The sequence below is a fragment of the Podarcis muralis genome, chromosome 1 (genome assembly GCF_964188315.1).
Source record: "Podarcis muralis chromosome 1, rPodMur119.hap1.1, whole genome shotgun sequence".
Lineage (NCBI taxonomy): Eukaryota > Metazoa > Chordata > Lepidosauria > Squamata > Lacertidae > Podarcis > Podarcis muralis.
Window position 1 is genome coordinate 119627011 of NC_135655.1, and position 21915 is coordinate 119648925.

The 21915-nt window shown below is 43.3% G+C and overlaps 1 protein-coding gene across 3 annotated transcripts in view; it reads left to right on the forward strand.

The window, feature by feature from the left end:
• The first annotated feature begins 5608 nt into the window (after positions 1-5608).
• The window catches only part of MFSD6 (major facilitator superfamily domain containing 6), a 42954-nt gene continuing 26647 nt past the window's right edge, over positions 5609-21915 (forward strand). For all 3 annotated transcript variants that reach the window (XR_003709132.2, XM_028750504.2, XM_028750519.2), the window contains exons 1-2: positions 5609-5645; positions 17015-18587. Coding sequence is in view for 2 of the 3 variants with exons in the window: in XM_028750504.2 (XP_028606337.1) it covers positions 17071-18587 (1517 nt within the window). In the remaining variant the exon portion in view is untranslated. The remainder of the gene's footprint in view (positions 5646-17014; positions 18588-21915) is intronic.

The following is a 21915-nucleotide window of genomic DNA, read 5'->3' on the forward strand; positions in this document are numbered from 1 at the left end:
AAAAAATAACAACTGGCTTTCATATTTCATTAACATTTGAAGCATTTGAAGATTTACAGAATGCCATCACCTTGACTACTACAATTTCCCCCCAAGCCATCCTTGTTGCAGAGCCATCTCCTCACATTTACAAAGGATAGATATATTTCAGGTTCCGGTGGAGGAATTAACAATTGTATTGTCCGTCTCACAGGACATATGGGCTTCTATGTGAGCACCACCCTTGGTAGCTGATGCTGTGTGAGTACAACCTACAGTTGTGTAGCACAGCTTTCATTTGACGTACCACCCAGTATTACAAAGCCACTTCCTATCCAGGAAAACAAAGCTTATTTTCTGCTTCTCACAGCACCACCCAACATCCTAGGCAAGGAACCAGCAACCACCCTTCCTTGGCAACCAGGCCGCTCCCAACGTTTATTTAGTAAGGGTGGATGTCTCTGCCTTGCTACACAAATAGAGCGAACTCTGCCCTTCCTCAGAGACAAATTCCAGAAGATCTAGTCTGTAGCAGCAAAGAGAGTGAGTCTAGTCATATCTTTAAGGACCAACTGGTACCCCTCTGTTTATTGTGCTATGACGTTTTGCAACTACTTCCACCAATGGACTGAGAAGATGGTGTCTGATTGCCCATGGGCTGAGATTTACAATGGGAGAAAAAGCAAGTTATGAGGTGTTTTATCTTCCGGTGTGCATGTGTACAGTACACATGCCTACTCCGGAGACATGGGTGGCACTGTGGTCTAAACCCCTGCGTCTCTTGGGCTTGCCAATTGTAAGGTCGGCGGTTTGAATCCGTGTGACAGAGTGAGCTCCCGTGGCTCTGCCCCAGCTCCTGCCAACCTAGCAGTTCGAAAGCGCACCAGTGCAAGTAGATAAACAGATAAACATTGCATTAAGCAATTGTTATCTCACACGTTCCAGTGAATTTTCCTGTCACTTTCCTTATTGCAAAAGTCTGGGGTGAATTGGGTGGGGGTTGTTGTTGTTGTGCAAGAGCTTCAAATCAGTTTTAATTGCGCAACTTGAATTTGCCAGTGTGCGGCTGAATCCCATCCAAAAACAAAAATAGCCTTGAAGCACTGTAAAAAGGAAACTAAAAAAAACACAACATTATTTTTGTAGCATCGCTTTGAAAAAAATGTTATCCACAGAAGGACTTGTGAGAAGCAACGTGATTAATCGAATAAGAATGTTTTACACATTACTGTCTTAAAATGCAGGTGGGTCTATCATTTTCTCAATTCGGATCAAAGCTGGTTTCGGAGGAAATGCAGAAAAATGTAGCATTTCCTCCTAAGAAACAACAATATAGATATGGATTGTGGTCAACATTGTGCACATGCCTCTTCCCAAACCAGTAGTGGGAATATGCTAGTAAATGGGAGTGTGTTCATTGAAGTAAGAACAAATGAGATTGAAAAAACACTATTTATTAGTATTGAATGAGGAGCAGGGGAAAATGCAGGGAGAGGAGCAATTCTATGGTTATTTATAACAAATTGAAAATAAATAAATAATATTATTGAAATTTGAAGGATTTGCCGGAAAGGAACTAAATTGGCTTTAGTAGAAGTGTTTTTAAGGAAAAATGTATGAATATGTTGTGTTTTTGAAATTTTAAGATTTTTAACATAAGATAAGGTTAAATAGGGTAAGGTAAATTGAATAATAGATTATTTTAAAAGAGGGAAAGGGAATGTTGTTTAATAAATAAGATAGAGTGTGGAGATTAACTATATAAATTAAAATTGAGAAATATGGGAAGAATTTGCTGAAATAACGAACTAAACTAGAATACAAAAAGGGAGGTGTGAGGAGGTTCAAGAACTAAGCAAATGAAAAACTGTAATTGGAGATTTGTATTTTTTCTTTTTATTCTTTTTTCTATTTTTTCTTTTTTTGGGCTAGGGTCGGGGATCTTTTATGTATTGATGAAAATTTTGAATAAATATTATTTTTAAAAAAATTGAAAAAAAAATGTTTAAAAGCACCTTTCCAAAAAAAAAAAAAAAAAAACCACAAAAAAAAAACAGAGTCCTTTTTCTTGGGGATAATTCAGATGGAAATTCCCAGGTGTCAAAAAAGGTTATTTATGTATGCCACTATGGCGGCCCGTGTTTTGTCAGCCCAAAAATGGAAAACGAGCGAGGTCCCGACCAAAGAATAATGGCAACTTAAACTGATGGAATAGGTAAAAGGTAAAGGTAAAGGACCCCTGGATGGTGAAGTCCAGTCAAAGGCAACTATGGGGTGTGGTGCTCATCTCTCTTTCAGGCCGAGGGAGCCGGCATTTGTCCGTAGACAGCTTTCCAGGTCATGTGGCCAGCATGACTAAACCACTTCTGGCGCAATGGAACACCATGATGGAAACCGGAGCACACAGAAACGCCATTCACCTTCCCGCCAGAGCGGTACCTATTTTTCTACTTGCACTGGCGTGCTTTCAAACTGCTAAGTTGGCAGGAGCTGGGACAGAGCAACAGGAGCTCAACCCGTTGAGGGGATTCGAACCGCCAATCTTCTGATCGGCAAGCCCATGAGGCTCAGTGGTTTAGACCACAGCAGCTTGTGGATCTAATTTACAGAATAAGAGAACAAGAAGAACATACATTTAAAGAAGACTGGAAAATGTTTATTGAATATATGGGGGGGGGGACTGTGTATACTCGGAAACGTTGGCAGCATTAAGATAAATTCAACAGTGTAAATAAGTTTTGATGGAACACTGAATGGTTTAGTTTATGTAAAATATGCAGGTATTTATGCCATGCAAAATGAACCATGGACAGGGAAGAAGGGAAGTCATTGATATTTTAAGGTTGTTTAAATGAATTTTCTATATTGTGAAACAGAAAATTTAATAAAAAATATTTTTAAAAAACAAACGCAAAAACCCTATGGTTATGAGCATCAGTTCCCCTAAAATGGCTCAAAAGTGGAGGAAATAATAATAATAATAATAATAATAATAATGGGAATAAAATTGGGGACCCAAACATTCCTCCATGCCACCTGCTTTCATAATTCCAGGCACAGGGAAATGGGCAGGCTGTAGTCTGGATGAGAGCCAGTAATCTGAAGCTGTATCCAATCAAGACTGATATATTCTGGGTGGGTGGTTCGTCTGTCCAAGCACGTGGTGTTCATTCTACGCTACATAGGGCTACATAGAATAGATCTGCAGCTTGGGAGCAGGTGTGACTTGATTCATTTTTTTGTTACCAGAAGCCTTGAATGCAAACATTCAGTAAACAGAACCTGGAAGCTATGTGCCTGGATTTTTTCCTCACTTAATGATACCACTCGGGCACCTTGTGCTTCTAATTATCAGCCAACTGTCATTACCTCTCCAACGTGATCACACACACCGTGTGCAGCTTGGAAGCTTCAGGGGAAAGTCTCTCTTGACTCCGATGGGGTATCTCATCCCGCCGACTTCTAGCCATGCAAGGTGGGAAGGGAAACAATTGCCCCCCCCTTCTTCCCTCGCACTGCCTTCCTGATAAGGATTCCCCCCTCTGCCTATAATTAAGTCAGAAAAAATCTAGATACGTAGCTGTATGCTGCCTATCAAATAAATTTTTACTTTGGGCCTTAGCTGCATCCCCACTTGGACAAACGTAGCCTGGGGTTAGCTATCTGGGCTTGGTAACCTCCAAATTAGACTACTGTAGTGCACTGTTGTGGGGCTGCCTTTGAAAACAGTTCAGAAACTTCATTTACTACGGAACACAACTGTTAGATTAACTGAGGGGCTCTGTGTTTTAAACATGTTACCTCTGTACTATGCCGACAGCTCCCAGTCCTTTTCTCGGTCCAATGCGAAGTACTAAAGAAAGAAAGAAAGAAACATTTAAATTATCATGTGTTGAGATTCTTGCATTGCAGGGGTTGGACTAGATGACCCCTGGGAACCCTTCCAGCTCTACAATTCTATGATTCTACTTATGGTTTAAGGGACACGGGTGGTGCTGTGGGTTAAACCACAGAGCCTAGGACTTGCCGATCAGAAGGTCGGCGGTTCGAATCCCCGCGATGGGGTGAGCTCCCGTTGCTCGGTCCTTGCTCCTGCCAACTTAGCAGTTCGAAAGCACGTCAAAGTGCAAGTAGATAAATAGGTACCGCTCCAGCGGGAAGGTAAACGGTGTTTCTGTGCACTGCTCTGGTTTGCCAGAAGCAGCTTAGTCATGCTGGCCACATGACCAGGAAGCTGGACTCTGGCTCCCTCGGCCAGTAAAGCGAAATGAGTGCCGCAACCCCAGAGTCAGCCACGACTGGACCTAATGGTCAGGGGTCCCTTTACCTTTACTCATGGTTTAGATCAGGTTAGGATACTCAAAGAACCATCTGTTTCCACACATTAAGACCTTCCGTAGGGAGGGGCTAATGTATCTGAGAAATGTTGCCAGTGGAGTTCCTCCCTAGTGGTGGCCCCCCAGTTATGGAATGAATTCCACAGAAAAACTCACTTTATTGTCTTTTTGAGGCCTTGCATCTTTTGTAATTCCACAAACCTCTACGTTTATATCTTTTTGTAAAAATACAGTTGTAAAACAGTTTTAAAAAACTGTTTCTGTTTCTCTTTTCCTTTCATTTATATCTCACCATGCTTGGTGCATTATGTACTTTTTGAACTTTCAATAAAGATGTTTTTTTAAAAATACGGTTTTTTGTTTTTTTTAAAGTTCAGTATTCCACAATACCTTTAGAAAGAAAGCATCCTTTTTTTACATATCTGAAGGGCTGCAAACACCCATCAGCTCCCGCTTTTTCTCCCATGGGTCACTCGCCGAGTGGGACTATGTTGTCAATCATGACAACAAGCAAAGCATTATAAACCAGTGTGGAGATGTGATACCTTCAAAGAAGGCCTTGTGCATGTTTAAGTTAAATTTCATAAAAATTGGGATTTGGAAAAAGGACATGCAATGAAATTCAACCAAGGGGAAGCGAGGAAGTCACTTAACAAAGTTAATAACTGTAATTTTCAATAAGGCTATGATTTATGTTTGTTTGTCTTGTGTGTTTGTTTGTTTATAATATTGTGAAAACTAATTAAAAAAATTGGGGGGAAAAGAAGGCCTTGTGCATGAAATTGGATGGATGAAAAATATTATAAACACCCGGAAAAGGCGAAGAAGAAGAAGAAGGAGCCGCTAGACTCTAGACTAGAGGAAGGTAAGGAAGAGCGGCAGGAGGAGGAAAAGCTGCGCAAGGAAGAGGCGCGGCGCGGCGAAGGCGGAGCGCTGCTGGGCTGCACCTGGCGCGCCTGGGTCCTGCCTTTTCCTCCCCGGCGGGTCCCCCGAGAGACGGGCGGACGAGGCGGTGCTCCGGCAGCCGGCGAAGCCTCCTCCTCCTTCTCCAGCATCAGCGTGCAGCAGCCCGGGGAGGCGGGCCCTGCAGGGCGCCGGTGTTCTGGGGCGCGACCGGGGTCAGCCAGCCAGCCAGCCAGACGCGCCGAGGCGAGCAGGAGATGGTGCGCCACGCTCGCCATCCGCCGCCGCCGCCGCCGTCCAGCAACAGCAGCAGCACTCGAGGCGCCGACGCCAGGGCTGCCAGGGCCGCCGTCGCCGCCGCCCCAACCCCCAGCTGCAGTCGCTTAGCGAGCCTAGCGAGCCTAGCGCCCCCCTCGCCGAGCCGAGGTGAGTCTCTGCCTCCGCGCGCCCCTCCTCGCCTCTCCGCCTCCTCTTCCCCGGCGAAGGCGAGCGCGGAGAGGCGCGCGCTGCCCTTGCGCCTTGCGGAGAAGGAACAAAAGGCTGAGGGAAGGGCTGGCGGGTGGAGCTGCTCCCCAGCTGCTGCTGCTGCTGCTGCCGCCGCTACTGCTGCTATTATTATTATTATTATTATTATTATTATTATTATTATTATGGCAGAGACGTGGCGTCGAGGAACCCGAATCAATCTCTCCCCGTGTGAAAGAGAAATAATAATCTGGGGAGGCCATACCTTCCCATAAGGGACCCCTGGCAAACTCTAGGGTGGGTTTGGAACACAGGTGCCATCCCACGCCGAAGTATGTGGATTCCTGCAACTTTGCCCATTGACTCTTTTTTGAGTGGAGGGTGCCAAGTCCCCACAAATATATTATTGTGGGTGCCGGAGCACCCACGGCCCCCTGGAGTTGGCTCTTGTGGTTTATTGTTATTATTATTATTATTGGAATGGCAGAGGCGTGGCGTGGAGGAACCCGAATGTGTATGTGTCTCTCTCAGTGTGAAAGAGAAATAGTAATCTGGGGAGGCCATACCTTCCAATAAGGGACCCCTGGCAAACTCTAGGACGGGCTCCTTTTTGTTTTGTTATTTTGACAAAGTAATAAGAATAAATTAAGAATAAAAATGTGCACGCCCACCCCTGAGAGACCATTCCATTGGAGCTATCCAACCTCCCAAAATTTCAACACCTTTTGATGGTTTGACCCCTTTCCCTTTTAACAGTACAAAATTCTACAAACACCTTCCATATCTCCTCAACATCGTTTCTCCTGCATAGTCAGGGTGGGCTCCTTCTGTAGGTTTGGAACATAGGTGCCACCCCATGCCGAAGATTGTGGTTGCCTGCAACTTTGCCCATTGACTTTTTTTCTGGGGCGGGGGAAGGTTCCCAGTCCCCAAAAATATATTATTATGGTGAAGCACCCACAGCCCCCTGGAGTTGGCTGCTGTGGTTTGGAAGGAAGATGGGTGCATAGGAGCCAACCCCTAAGGCCTGAGAGGTCTTTGTCCCCCCCCCCTAAAATATTTGAGGGGGCCAGCCTCCCCAAAGTTAATGGGCATTCCCGTTCAAATAGGTTGCGTGCGCCGTGTCATGTGATTGATTATGTGGGGCATGGCTTACCTGGGCATCCCCAATATTTTATTAAAGTTGGCACCCCTGGTGTGTCTGTGATGGATGTTTGTGACATTATTTAAGTTCCTTAGAAAATAATTTGACGTGCGTTGCAATCCTCACTATATGTCCTGGGAACGCAGCACAGGGCAGAGTGGTTGAATTCACACGCACAGACATACACGGGAGTTAATAAGCTACTGTCAATGGATCAAGCCTGCCCACTGTCTCCTCAAAAGGAAAACTCGTCGGAGTGCTTTGGGACCTGCCTCCAGGTCAAGTGTGTACAGTCCTGGCGTTACGCTCTACGTACAATTCGTGTTCTCATTTTGTCTTTTTCCGTTGTGAACCGCCCTGTGATCTTTGGATGAAGGGCGGTATGCAAATATAATATATAATAATAATGATGATGACAATGCAAACTCTATGGTCCTGAATTCTGGCTTATTGCTCCTGCTGCTGTTATCCTTGGCCCCCTGCTTCTGTGTTAAGTGCTTAAGTTTTAAGTGCAGAGGGAGAATTGAAAAAAACAAAACATTAAATGAGTACCAAAATTAAATTATTTAACAAGAGGATCAGACGGGCATCATTTCCCACTGCTCCACCAGATCCTCTGGATTTTTGAGGGACAGCGGGGCTGTTAATAAACCCGACTCCTGTTTGTTTTTGTGATGTGCCAGGGAGCCGGCGTTTTCCTGCCGGGGACTTCCGCAAATGTAATTGCCAGTGCAAAGAGAAAACGTTGCAAAAGCAACTGGGCGGTTGTTAACATGGGAAGAGAGGGCTAATTAGAGAAAGGCAGCCAATCGTGAGCTTGCGTTTACTAAAAGGAAACAACATCTCTCTGTGTGTCATCCTTGCTGCTACCGGTGTCATTTGCAAAAGTGGTGCTGTTGCTTGTAAAAGCAGCTAAAATATCGGAGGGCTTTTGTGCACAAAGGTAAAACACTTTCATGGGACTTTGCCTGCATTCTCACTATCGCACTCACCCACCTTAGTTTTATTTTAGCTGCATAATAGCCACTGTAGCGTTTTTTATTGCCGCAACGTTCAAATAGGTCGGCCCTAATGAGTTTTATTTTTAACAAGCTAAATGGCTTCCTCCATGCCCCTCAGCAGGGCATCAGAAGTCAAGAGGATAGAGTCATTTGTGAGTGTTTTGAAAACAAGCACATGAGGCTGAAAGGAGGCTGTATCTCTTTTAATTAACATAATATTTTTTGAAAAATGATTAGGAAGACTGACCAAACTGGCCGTGTTAGTTCCCATTTGTGAGTGTTGTGGTTCCAACTTCATCGAATTAGCATTTCAGTCCGGATGTTTGCCGAATGGTGTTTTTTCTTGAAGGAGAGAGGCTGGAGACTGAGAATCTCTTTGTCATTACCTGTTGTATTGCAATTATTCGTTTGGGATAGGGAACCAAGCAAGCGCCAGGGACAGACAACACTAGGAAATTGGAATCCTAGCTATACCTAGAGAGTCACAGGTCCGCCACCTGTAGCCTAAAGTTTTGAAGAGGAACGATGGACAGTTTCCCCCCCAAATATTCCCAAAGTATCTACCACCCTACTAGATTGCTGAAGGCTAAGGCCACATCTGCACCCAGTGTTCGAAACTCCCATTGTTCTGGGTGCATTTTGCAACAGGGTATTTCATTAGTGCGAGCAGTTTCTGGGTGCAGTACTGCACCTAAGATTTCAGATTAAAACTTCAGAGTGGAAGGAAAAGAGGACCTTTTTCTGCCTCCCCACTTCTAGCTACTCTCTGCTGACTGGAGAAGAGACCCTCTTAAGAATATGGGGGCAGGGGAAGGACTAGACCACTTGAAAAATGAACATAATATTTTAGCTGCAGTTCATTCATTTTCAGCTTTGTATTTTTGTTATTTAAAAAAGCACGCCTAGGCATTCTGCTGTTGCACCTGTAAGCTAGGTTTATGCTGGGATTACGCTCTGGGATTATGCTCTATGTTGTTGTTTCGGGTGGAAAATTTCCCTCAAGCTTTCTCTTCAACCCTTGGCAGTTTTGCATGCATAATTGTTCCATCCAGTCATGCTAGCGGCAGCGCCATTGGCTGTGTTGTAACGTCTAGGTATTTCCTAATGTGCAGGGAAGAGCTTTTCTTATCTTGATTTAGCTCGAAGCATTTCCTTAGGATGAAAAACTGGTGGTTAAGAAAATAACCTAGTCCCACCTGCGAGTTCCCAGAAGTTTCTCACTTTAATTTCACACCAATGCTGTAAAATGCCGTGCGAAGCCTAGGTGGGCTGCGAAAACAATCTAGCAACAATATCGTAAAATATATCCAACCCGGTGTGATATATGTTGCATTTGTCGCCAGGGATATTTCCTATATTCCAGTTCCTGTCTGGTTAAAATATTATTTTGTGCCACTTATAAACCCTTGTTTCCCCCCCTTTTGAATAAAACAGAGAACCTTTTTTAGAGAGAGATGCTTTTCCGAAATCTAGTTAGTAAAGCTGCAACATTTATTCAGGCTGCAATCCTATACCCAGTTACCTGAGAATAGACATGTTAATTGGTGACTGATATTTAATTTTAATTTTAATTTTTTTTTAATAAAAAAAGTCATGACGTGAGTGCTGCTGATCATCTCATTTGTGGTTCATGTGGTTGGAGGTCAAGCTTGCCTAAGGGGCTGTTGACTTCATACCCCTGCCTTCAACCTGACAAGTCACCAGTACCCACTGACCAGAGGCAAATGGGGGGATGAGATGGTGGGCTGTGAGGTAATAATAGATGTCACAGTACTGGCCAATGGGCAAATCACTAAATTTCAGACACTGGTGGCTTGAAGAAGTCAAAGCTAAGGTAGGCTTTCATGAATCACTTAACTTGTGGATTTGTATGTGTTGCTAGAGAGACCCACATAGTTGCGTTAATGAATAGCAGTGCTTTTATAACACAGACTGTTCGTAATGGCAGTTCAGATGGGAAATTAATTTTCTGGAAGGCTGAAAGCCGAACGGCCCATAAACCTGTCTTTTAAACTCTTTTTTATTTGTTAGGAATTAAGCCCCAGAGTGGAGGTTGGGTTCTTTAAGAATGATAATTTGTGCTGATGTGATTGTGCTGACTTTCGGCGAGGCTACACTGCCATTGTAAGCGGCGAGGGTATAATTATTTCCATTGAGCGAGGCTTCAGTCTGAAGCACGTATATTAGGAAGAAAAAACCCCACAGAGCTCGAAGGGACTTCCTTTTGAGTCAACGAGGTTGTGCTTCCAAGTCCCTTGAAGGATCGTCTAAAACTGACATGTGACTAATAGGTTCTGCTGTTAAGTGTCGGTGGTGCTCAGTCGCAGGTTTATGTATAAGCTAAACAAGCTATAGCTTAGGGCCACACTCTCTTGGGGGCCCCAAAAAAATTTAAAGAAAAAAACCAATGATGTACATTTCCGAAATTTAAGATAAAAACAAACAAACCTACATACAGCAACAGTGTTTTGTGTTGTGTAGGCTCCTATGATGCAAGTAATGGGCCCCGCCTGCTAGCCTGCTCCCTAAAATATCACTGGTTTGCTCATTTCTATATATAGGGTGCCTACATTCTGCATGGACTGGTCGCATGGCAACATGTGCAAATGGCTTTAGATACCTATTACAGTAATACAGTGGTACCTCGGGTTACATACGCTTCAGGTTACAGACTCCGCTAACCCAGAAATAGTACCTTGGGTTAAGAACTTTGCTTCAGGATGAGAACAGAAATCGTGTTCTGGCGGCGCGGCGGCTTCAGGTTAAGAACAGTTTCAGGTTAAGAACCGACCTCCAGAACGAATTAAGTACTTAACCTGAGGTACCACTGTACCTCCGCAAACGTCCTCCTCATCTAGCGTCCATTCTGGCGAACGTCCACAGCAAACCTGGAAGTACCAGAATGGGTTACTTCCGGGTTTGCCGCTTGCGCATGCGCAGAAGCGCAAACCACTCCACGCGCATGCGCAAACGCGGCGCTTTGCCCTTCGTCCTTTTCAGCTAGTGGCTGAAACGGATCCCGGTCGCAAAACAAGGTATGACTGTAGGACCATAAATTACCATATAGCATATATTCAACACACACAAGAACAGCGACAATTTGTTGTTGACAAAGGACAGCTGGACATATAAAGGGCCCCATTACCTTCAGTAGCTTAGGGCCTCTTCAAACCTAAACCCGGCCCTGGTGGTGCTGGTCCCAATTTTTGCTCCTTCCGTACGGATATTTACACATACTGCAACACGTGCTCCCTTTTATTAAGTAGGTGTCAGTGCCCGGTTGACATTTAGTAATGCACACTGGTTTCATTTGCTCGGCGTAGTTCTTCCTTCACTGCTTACTCTTGCAGAAGAATCTGCGGGTGAGCTTATGGCCAGGTGTGCTGGCTAAACATCACCATTTCTGGGTTTCCCCCCCATAGCTGCTGTTCACCAGGCTTCCTCGGTTTCTGGTCAGCAGCTCTGAAAGGTGCAAGGGACAGTTTCGCATGTTGGTGGGAGGGGGGTAAGCTCTCTGTTGGAGCTCATCTGCATGCAACCAGTAAGCCCGAAAGGCACCTGGAAATCAATAGGTTCAAAAGGCAAATTTTACTTTGTTGACTGTGTATTTTAAGTTGCTGGGTTCAACCTGACCTAAACTTCAGGGCGATCGGGGTAGATAAGAGATATTGCTGCTTTAGTATCTTGAGCATGGGTAGGCAAACAAAGGCCTGGGGCCCGGATCCGGCCCAATTGCCTTCTAAATCCGGCCCTGGGAATCAGTGTGTTTTTACATGACTAGAATGTGTGCTTTTATTTAAAATGCATCTCTGGGTTATTTATGGGGCCTGCCTGTTGTTTTTACATGTGTAGAATGTGTCCTTTTATTTAAAATGCATCTCTGGGTTATTTGTGGGGCATAGGAATTCATTCATCCCCCCCCCCCAAAAAAAAAAATAGTTCAGCCCCCCACAAGGTCTGAGGGACAGTAGACCGGCCCCCTGCTGAAAAAGTTTGCTGGCCTCTGATCTAGAGGATGAAGATCAGTGATGGTGGGCATTCCCGCCCCCCACCCATTGCCTGTGGTGAAAATGACTGCAAGGTTTGGTTTTACCTAGAATGTAAGAAAAAGCACCTTATGGTAAAGTGCAATAAAATAAATAAATACAACTATATATAATCAGAAACTTCGGTATCACCGTATTTGCAGTTAATAAGATTGTTCCAGCGTTGCCTCATCCTTACAAATCCTGAATTTCCATTAAAAAACAACAACAACAAAACCCACAGAGTTATGCAAATGCATGCATTGCAAAGAGAAGCTTGCACCGCAAGTATTAGGACAGCTTAGGCAGCCTAACTCTGTATCTGACATTCATCTTAGGTTTAGGGAAGTTTTTTATGTTTGATGTTTGATCGTGTTTTTAATATTCTGTTGGGAGCCACCCAGAGTGGCTGGGGAAACCCAGCCAGATGGGCAGGGTATAATAATAATAATAATGATGGTGATGATGCAACTAGTGACTTAGGTTTAGCAGCAAGAGCTCATTCACAAATGTATAATGGCTTTAAAATAAGGCAGGGGTCTCTACTCAAGGCTTCTAATGGTTTTTCGATCATCCAATACCAGCAGTACAGTCATACTTCGGGTTGCGCGTTTTCGGGTTGCGGACCATGCCAAACCCGGAAGTACCGTAATGGGTTTCGGCACATGCACAGAAACGCTAAATCGCGCTTTGCACATGTGCAGAAGCACCGAATCGCGCTACACGCTTGCGCAGACGCAGCGCTGCGGGTTGCGAATGCTGCAGATTGCGAAAGTGCCTCCCACACGGATCACGTTTGCAATCCGAGGTATGACTGTATTCCCCTAATTTTTTCAGTTCCTTTGCAGAAACTTCTGAGAAATCATAATTTCCTTCAGAGGTTTAGGGAGTTGTATTTCAGCGCATGTAGAAAACCACACTGTCATCGGTAACCAGGGTAGATGTTACGAAATAGAAACCGTATGGTTTCCTGAAAGAGTTGAGCAAAACTATCAGTAGTTCTAGCTTTCTAAGAGAATCTATAGAAGGAATTTCATTTGGTCAATTGACCAGTCAAATATTGGCGGTTGACCAGTTAGTTAACTACTTAATATTTGATTGCAGTCAAATCTTCATAAATATTCTACAAAGCCAAGAATACCGTGGTGTAGCTTTTTTCAGCTTCCTTTAAAATGGTTGCTGTATTTTGCATTATTTCTGCTCTTTTTAAATTTCATTAAAACAAAACAAAAAACCATGCAATTATAGGCCAGGCTTCTGCAACCTGGCACACTGAAGTTTTTCTGTATTTACAACTCTGATCAGTCCAAACATGACATGGCTGTGCAAAAACGGTTTAAAGAGAATTGTAGTCTCTGGAGAGCACCAGGTTGGGAAACGATAGATTGACCTGGTGTTCCTGTATAAAATAAAAATGTTCGGTAAATGGTTAGCATTTATAGAAATCTTCCTAGCACTGTGGAAAGTAAAAAGAATTCATTATAATTTTTATTTTTATTTAATCGAAACATATCATTCTGTAACACACAACATTAACTTATAACATATACGAAATAAGGAAACGAAGCAGAAAGCATACAATGGAATTAAAATTAAACATACCCAAACAATACAAATTGGGGTTGTTGCATTTACAGTCCCTGGGGAGAAGGATAATTATTGCTATTGGAGGGTAGTAGTATGCCCTTTCTAAAAATAAAAATAAAATGTTTTCTTTGTAATATCAGGATATTGTCCTCAGAGTTTTATGATATTCTCACTTGAAGCTGAAGAGTTATTAAGAATTCCAAATAGTGCCATTTTTCCCTAGAGGCATTTAAACATTGTTGTCATAAAATAATTTTTTTTGCCTAGTTTTTGAAAATGAATATTATATATTTTTTTCTACTCTACTATATCTTAATTTTTGAGTTAATTTGTCATCAGTAGCCATGGGCCAGATTTTACCATCCTTATTTAGCTCTTCTAAATATGTCTTGCGAAAAACATCCAGGCAGCTAGCAAAAAATAATAGAATCAATACAGTACTTTATCCAATCCGCCTTCATTTTGCCCATCCCATAATAATACAAGTGAAGAGATTGCCATTGGTTCTTGTTTTGTTATTAAACTAATTTATACATCTCCAGAAAGCTTGCCAGTTGGATGACATTCCCACATTATGATGTTATAAAAGCTAATTTGATTGTTTCAAATTACTATTAAGGAGTTGGCAGAAATACCAAGGCCCTTGAAGACTTAAGCACTAATTCTTCTTTGTTGTTGCTGTTCTAATAAAGTTAATGCTTTTTAAAAAAAAAAAACCTGACTCAGTATTTGAGTCATATTTGACTGATCTGTTAGCCTAATCTTTATTGATTAATCTTGTGAAGAACTGAGAATCTAGTGCCTAAAACAGATAGATCTAATCTAAAAGGAAGCGGTATAGGCTTCATGGTTTTGCCACGGATTTTGGATAGCACAGCAAAATCTATTCGGATTTTGGATCTGGACTTCTTAATAATGTCTCATTCATCTCATCATGGTACCAAGTCCTGCATCATAATTGCAACTGATTTTAACCTGACCATGTTCATAAGGGGCTTTGGGATACTGTGGGCTCTGGCCGTGAAAACCTATTCTGAAAATTTGATTTTTATGGAGTTTGTGGGAGGCTGTAGCCCTATCTGGGCAATCCTTTCATGGGATTGTGGTTGTGAGGAGGGCAGAGTCAGGCTTTGAAGGTGATAAACCACCATCTGACTTTTAGAAGACATCTGAAGGCAGCCCTGTTTAGGGAGGTTTTTAATGTCTGATGTTTCGTCGTGTTCTTAAATATTCTGTTGGGAGCTGCCCAGGGTGGCTGGGGGAACCCAGCCAGATGGGCAGGGTATAAATTATTATTATTATTATTATTATTATTATTATTATTATTATTATTATTTGAGTGTGATGAAACAGGAAGTTTGTCCCTATGGGCACACTCCCCTTTTTTTTGCAATGGTTCCTCAGAAAATGAAAGCGACAACAACAAAAGAGTGGCATTTGAACCCAGACCATCTCCCATTTTGATTTTTCTGACGTGCCCAAAAGTCTAAGAAGTACGGATCCAGTAATTTTGTATAGGAATGTGGAAAGGACTGAAAAAGCTCGCGAAAGCTGCATGCTTATTGACTTGGGCTCTTTTGCTCCCTTCTCCTGAGGTGAAAAGCCCTGCCAGGTTTCTAGGAACCAGGGTGGATTTGATTTAAATGAAATTGATTTAAATCACGATTTAAATCACTAGTCAGTAAGACTTGATTTAAATATATATATTTTTTACAGAAAGACCATTCCTGCTGGTATAATCTTAATATTTACAACCAGATGAAGGTTTCATTTCTGGAATACGAACTTTCCAGAGTAGTTTTTACATTTTTATATCAAAAATTACTGATTTGGTTATACTATTAGAAATACTTAGATAATTCTTGTAAGGTTTAATAAGTTAGCTGTTTATATTTGGACAACTTTTCTGCTGTGCTTTATTGGAAGGAGAAAAATAATCATTTCCTGAATAACAATTTAAACAATTTATTTAACTAAAACAAAAACATTACAGCATATGTATCCATGTTTGTTAACTGATGTGGTTTAACCTTTTAAAAAAACTAAAAAACTTAGAGTGAGTTTCAGCACACAGGAAAAACTTAAAACAAATCCTTATTTCCTGATGAATAGCCTTTGGACTATAATATAACTTAAATAGAAAACTATCTTTAGAAAGATTTTTTTCCTCCAAAAGCATTTAATTTAAAAATCTAATTTAAATTTAAAATAATAAATTTAAACCAAAAAATCCATTTAAATTTAAAAAAAAATCCTTTTTTTTTAAAAAAAAAACATTGACTTTTATCTACCCTGCTAGGAACTGTTCCCTCACTTTTTAGCACGATTCATTTCTTCCCTTTATAGTATGAATTCTGTGGCCTGTTCCCATTCCCACCCCCCACCCCCAGGTACTGAACACCTGTGAGTTTTGTAGAAGCAGAGCCAACACTGTTAACTGTCACTAAAAATAAATAAATCAGGCCCCAACCTGAGACTCACTGATATTATTAATAGGCCTTACTTTTGTGGTATCAACCAGAACAGCCTTCAATGTGGCACAAAGGGTTGTAGCCAGAAGAGGTAATGTCATCCCTCCAAAAGAATTAGAGCACGTTTTCTTTGCTGTCGATCCATAATATTCTTCCTGACTGATAAATAATCATACCTGAAAGATCATATCATCCCTTCACTGTACTCTGCACAGTATGGCTTCCTGTGAATAACAACTTAACAGGAGATCTGTTCTGCAAAATGTAGGAACAGGGCCTTTAGTGTGGTAGCACCTACCCTGTTGATTATTATTATTATTATTATTATTAATTGAATTTATATAGTAGACCGGTGCCATCTCTGTTGTCTTTTCGACACCTGCTGAAAACCTTTCTCTTTCAACAAGCCTTCTAGGTTGAGATGTTTCCCAGGCTGCATCGGTATTGAAATTGTTTAAAAGACACTTTTTTATTGTGATTTTACTGTTTTATCCCTTGTTGGTTGCTGCGCTGGGCTCCTTTGGAAGGAAGGTGGAAATTTAATAAGTAATTAATGATACATAAATAAACTTTGGCATTGATTTCTCATAGAGACACTTCAGGTACCTATCTTTAATAATCCTTTGTCCTTTCCTTATTGGAGTACTGTCATTCATATAATAAGAACTGGAGATTTTTTTGACAATTGCATGCAGATGTTTATTAGTTCTGTATTTGCAGATGTTGCAAGGGTCTTATGTTACTGTAGGAGGGATCAAAGTTGTTAGTAAAAAATCGAGTTATTCATTGCTGCCATATCTCTGTAAGTAAGGGCTAATAGTCCTAAAGTCCTGTTTAAGATCCTAACTGTAGCCATAAATGATAAAAGACATATTTTATTCCATAGGAAATGAGTATATCACAATGGGGAGCCTGTGGCCCCCTGGAAATTATTGGACTACATTTCCCAAAATCCATGACTGTTGGCCATTCTGGCTGGGGTTGATGGGAGTTGTAGTCCAGCAACGTCTGGCCGTTGCCTTGTTCTCCGTCCCTGGTCTATATTTTAGCCTGTATTTAAGCATGGTGTTTTAACCGTGGTGATTCTTGTGTGTTTCCACAGGCTACTTCAATTAAAGTTTGGAGATCTGGGCACGTAGCTGATGCTGACAGTAAGCCATGGCAGCCGACGACAAAGTAGCCATTTTAACCGATGATGAAGAGGAGCAAAAGAGGAAGTATGTGCTCGCTGACCCTTTCAATGGGATTTCGAAGGAGCCAGACCCCCAAACCCGAAGCGATACACCTTCGACAGAGACCACCACCACCATTCCGGACGAGGAGCTGGATTGGCTCGAAAAGCACTGTGTCAAAGTGAACAACGATCTCCTGATCTCCAAAGTCTTTTATTTTTTCTTTTACGCTGCTTACGGTTCGCTCTACCCGCTGCTTCCAGTGTATTACAAGCAACTGGGCATGACGCCCAGCCAGAGCGGGCTGCTGGTGGGTATCAGGTACTTCATTGAGTTCTGCAGCGCTCCGTTCTGGGGCGTGGTGGCGGACCGCTTCAAAAAAGGGAAAGTCGTCCTCCTCTTCTCCCTCCTGTGCTGGGTGCTGTTCAATTTGGGAATCGGGTTCGTCAAACCGGCTACCTTGAGGTGCGTACCAAAGTTCCCGCCGCCAGTCTCTCCCACCAACGCCAGCCACCTCTCGACGGCAACCACGCAAAACGTCTCCCTCCCTTCGGCGATTCCTACCGCCCGGGCCGCGTCACCGGAGGGCCGGAGGAAAAGAGACGTTTCTCCTTATAGCTTGGCGGCGGTGAGCTCAACTCCTCCTGAAACTACATTCCCTCTGACCACGCGGAACGCGTTGAGGGCCGAAGAGAGCGTGGTTACTCCCAGTACTCCGAAAGGCATCGTTACTGCCGGGTCGTTGGGGAATTTGACCCGTCCGACGGTGCCTCCCGCTGCCACCACTGGGGCTGCCACTCTCGTCTACGACCACCAGGAAGTGGAGGCCATCTTCCTGCTCATCCTGATGGTTGTTATCATAGGGGAGTTTTTCAGCGCCTCGTCGGTCACAATTGTGGACACGGTGACCCTGCAGTACCTTGGCAAGCACCGAGATCGCTACGGGCTCCAGCGCATGTGGGGCTCTCTGGGCTGGGGCCTGGCCATGCTCTCCGTAGGAATCGGCATCGACGCCACCCGCATCGATGTGCTCATCGAAGGGCAAGGCTGCAAAGCCCCGGAGTACAAGAACTACAGGATTGTTTTCATCGTCTTTGGCGTGCTGATGACGCTCTCCTTGATCGTGGCCACCCAGTTCCGGTTCCACTACAACCACTACAAGCAAGAGGACAACCAAAGCAAAGAAGGGGACGTCTCCCAGGCGGACAGGAACTCCTCCCACGACTCCTCCAACGAGACCCCGAGTGACACGAGCCAGTCGCCCTCCTTTAGTTTCTGGGACTTGATAAAGCTGCTCTGCAGTATCCAATATGGCTCCGTGCTCTTTGTGGCTTGGTTCATGGGCTTTGGGTACGGATTTGTCTTCACCTTCCTTTACTGGCACTTGGAGGACCTGAACGGCACCACCACTCTCTTCGGGGTCTGCTCCGTCCTGAGTCACGTGTCCGAACTGACTGCGTATTTCTTCAGCCACAAGTTGATCGAGCTAATTGGACACATCAGGTAAGCAAACGGTATGGTGGTGGTTGACTAGCCGTAGTCAGTGTTGCGCCAAGCATAGATATACATGTTAGTTTCTGTTCTTATCACTGAGCAGCTGCTGGGAGTCACAGGACTCTGTTTACATTCCAGAGACCTTCAAGTCTCACGGGAAGGGAGACGGGATGTGACGTTAGTGGTTTCTTGTTTCCTTTGTTCTGTTGCTCTCTGCTCTTACAGGGAGAGGATGTATATTTCTTTGCGTAGCTAGAAAATAAAGCATAGCAATGTAGCTCTTACTATCTCATCCTTCCGTGCTGCTTTGAAGCTCTGCTGGGACAACGTGCCTGAGGCCTTATCAAAGGATCGGGTCGTCAGTTAATCGTTGGGAGGCGATTCCGAAGATGAGCCTTATCAGCTCGGTCAAACGGAGTTCCGACAATACAGTCTTACCTTGGAAGTCGAATGGAATCCGTTTGACTTCCAAAACATTTGGAAACCAAAGCGTGGCTTCTGATTGGCTGCAGGAAGCTCATGCAGCCAATCGGAAGCCCCGTCGGACGTTTGGGTTCCAAAGAACGTTCGCAAACCGGAACCCTCACTTCTGGGTTTGTGGCGTTCGGGAGCCAAAACGTTTGACTTGCAAGGCATTCAGGATCCAAGGTACGTATGTAACAGTGCAAGGAAAACTTGGCCCTCCATATGTTGCTGGATTAGAGCTCCCCTCAATCCTGATTCCTCGCCATGCTGCCTGGGGCTGCTGGGAGTTGAATCATTTGGAGAGCCAAAGATTTGCCGCCGCATCTGAAGGTGCAAAAGAGTTGTGATGGCAAAACGGTGCAGTCCTAAGCATATCTACAAAGAACCAAGTTATATTAAAGTGAGTGGGACTTACTCCCGAGTAAGTGGGTTTAAGATTGCAGCCCAGGGGAGTGAAGCTGCATATACATTTAAAGCACCTCTGTCCCTCCCTCCTCTAGGAAGAATAATGGGAACTGTAGTTTAAGTGTGTTGGGAATTGCAGCTCTTTGGGGGGAAACTACAGTTCCTAAAATTATTGGTGGGTGTGCACGCGCTTTAAAATCTACCGTGTGTACATAGCTTAAGGTGTGAATCGGGATAGTCCCTCATTCAAATTTCACATGTGGCAAAACCGCACTAGGTGGTCTTAAGCAAGCCACTCTTTCTAAGCCTCATTCTTCTGATGTGCAATTTGAAGCATAATAATTACTTGGCTTAAAGAGCTCTTGTAAGGGTTATACTTGAAAATACATTCTTTGAATGGTTAAAAGAACTATGTAAATGTTCAGTATTATTATATCTGATCTATTAGATACGTCAGTGTTTGAGGAGCTATTTTCTGGATTTTCCCAGTGTTTGATTTTTAAAAAAAAACATTTTAACCTGTTGATGGTTTCATTTCTCCCACATAACATGGTACCAGCCACTGTTAGGATTACAGATTAATAAATTGCTCTTCATGACAACTGCCAACCTGAAGCCAGTTCAAGAAACTGCATGAGAAAGGCTTGTTTTTTGGTGACAGCCGCTATTTGGCATAAAACCAGACACCGTGGAGATGTTTTGAACAGGGTGGAGTAAATGATTCAGACTTTCAAATGCATTAACGTATAAAAGGTAAAGGACCCCTGGACGGTTAACTCCAGTCAAAAGCGACTAGCAACTATAGGGTTGTGGCGCTCATCTCGATTTCAGGCCAAGGGAGCCGGCGTTTGTCCACAGACAGCTTTTCCAGGTCATGTGGCCAGCATGACAAAACCACTTCTTGCACAAGATGATGGAAACCAGAATGCATGGAAACCTTACCTTTTACCTTAGTGTATAGTAACCACACAAGAAATACATGCATGCAAACCAGCTGTTAAGTAAGGCCATGAGTGGACCAGCTGGAATTGCCTGAGTTGTATCCCACTGAATCGTATTTGGTGTGATTTCAGTGGGCCCCACCCTGAGTGTAATTCACTTGGATATAGCCACCTGTACCTTAACAGTGCAAGCCTGTATGTGAGTACTCAGAAGTGAGCCCTTTTGCAATCGCCCCCTTGAGTTTAACAAAGCCTATTCAAAGGAAAGTGGGTATAGGATTATAGCCTCAGGCTTAGATTTTACTGGCGCAAACGCATTGTTCTCCATAGCATGGATAATAACCGTCAGTGGGGTCAAATAGAGTTCCCAGTGCCTAACCTTGAAAGATGATCTTTCAAAAGCTGCCACAGGGGAAATATTTGGCAGCTGGGACTTTGCCCCGGACAGCACTGTAATGCAGGGTGACATCACATAGACTCCATATCTCTCTGCCATGCTGCCATAAATGAAATAAGAGTACCTTTCAAGGGAAAGTCCTGGCAAAACTAATGACCGAACTGTCATTTTTTGCAAGTTTTGCTTGAAAAAACACAAGTATGCCTTTAAAGCAATGCCACCTTTAAGAAAACCCAGTTTGGGGAGGTTGCTTTAAAAGAACTTTGGTTTCTGATGTAGTAGAAATGTTTGGTTCACAAAATTCATCAGCTCCTCTTCAAATTTCCAACTTAACACTCCTTCCCCCCCACATCCCAGGAAAGATATTTATGACCTTTCATCTTTGAATTATTTTATGCATGCCATTTTGTTCTGCCAAATAAATGAGGAAGGTTTTCTGCCTTAGGTAACAAAATATTCTGGGGCACAGAGGTAGGTCACTTGCTGCTTATTTATCTTATTTTTTTGATAGCAACATTAATCTCCCAGTCTGGGTAACTCTGGCAGCTGAGAAAGTGCATGATTGTCGAATCGGAGGTACCATACTATGAGAAGTTTGCCCCGCTGCAAGAATTCAATTTTTTCTTCATTTAAATACAGTTTCACTTTAGAGTCGTTATAGAGATACGTGTACTGTGTATTTTTAATTTATATTATTTATTTATTGAGTTTATATAACGCCCTGTACCCGAAGGTCTCAGGGCAGTTCACAGAAAAGATCACAACATATATAATCAGAAAAAACAACAACCCAATAACACCCCCCCCCCCGAAAAGAGCCACATTTTAAAAGGGTATAGGATGTCAAATAGAGCAACCAAAGGCCTGGTTAAAAAGGGACGCTTTTTCCTGGTGCCTGGAGGTATATAATGAAGGCGCCAGGAGAACTTCCTTGGGGAGAGCATTCCATAGACAGGGAGCCGATTCAAAGTGCTGGTTTTAACCTATAAAGCCTTAAACAGCTCAGGACCGCGCAACCGCAAGGACCGGGGAGAGCCTGCAGAGAAGGCCTGTTCTCGTGTTGCCATGCTCTGAATCTCTGAAGGATGCGGCACACGAAGGAGGGTCTGGGTAGGTTCATATGGGAAGA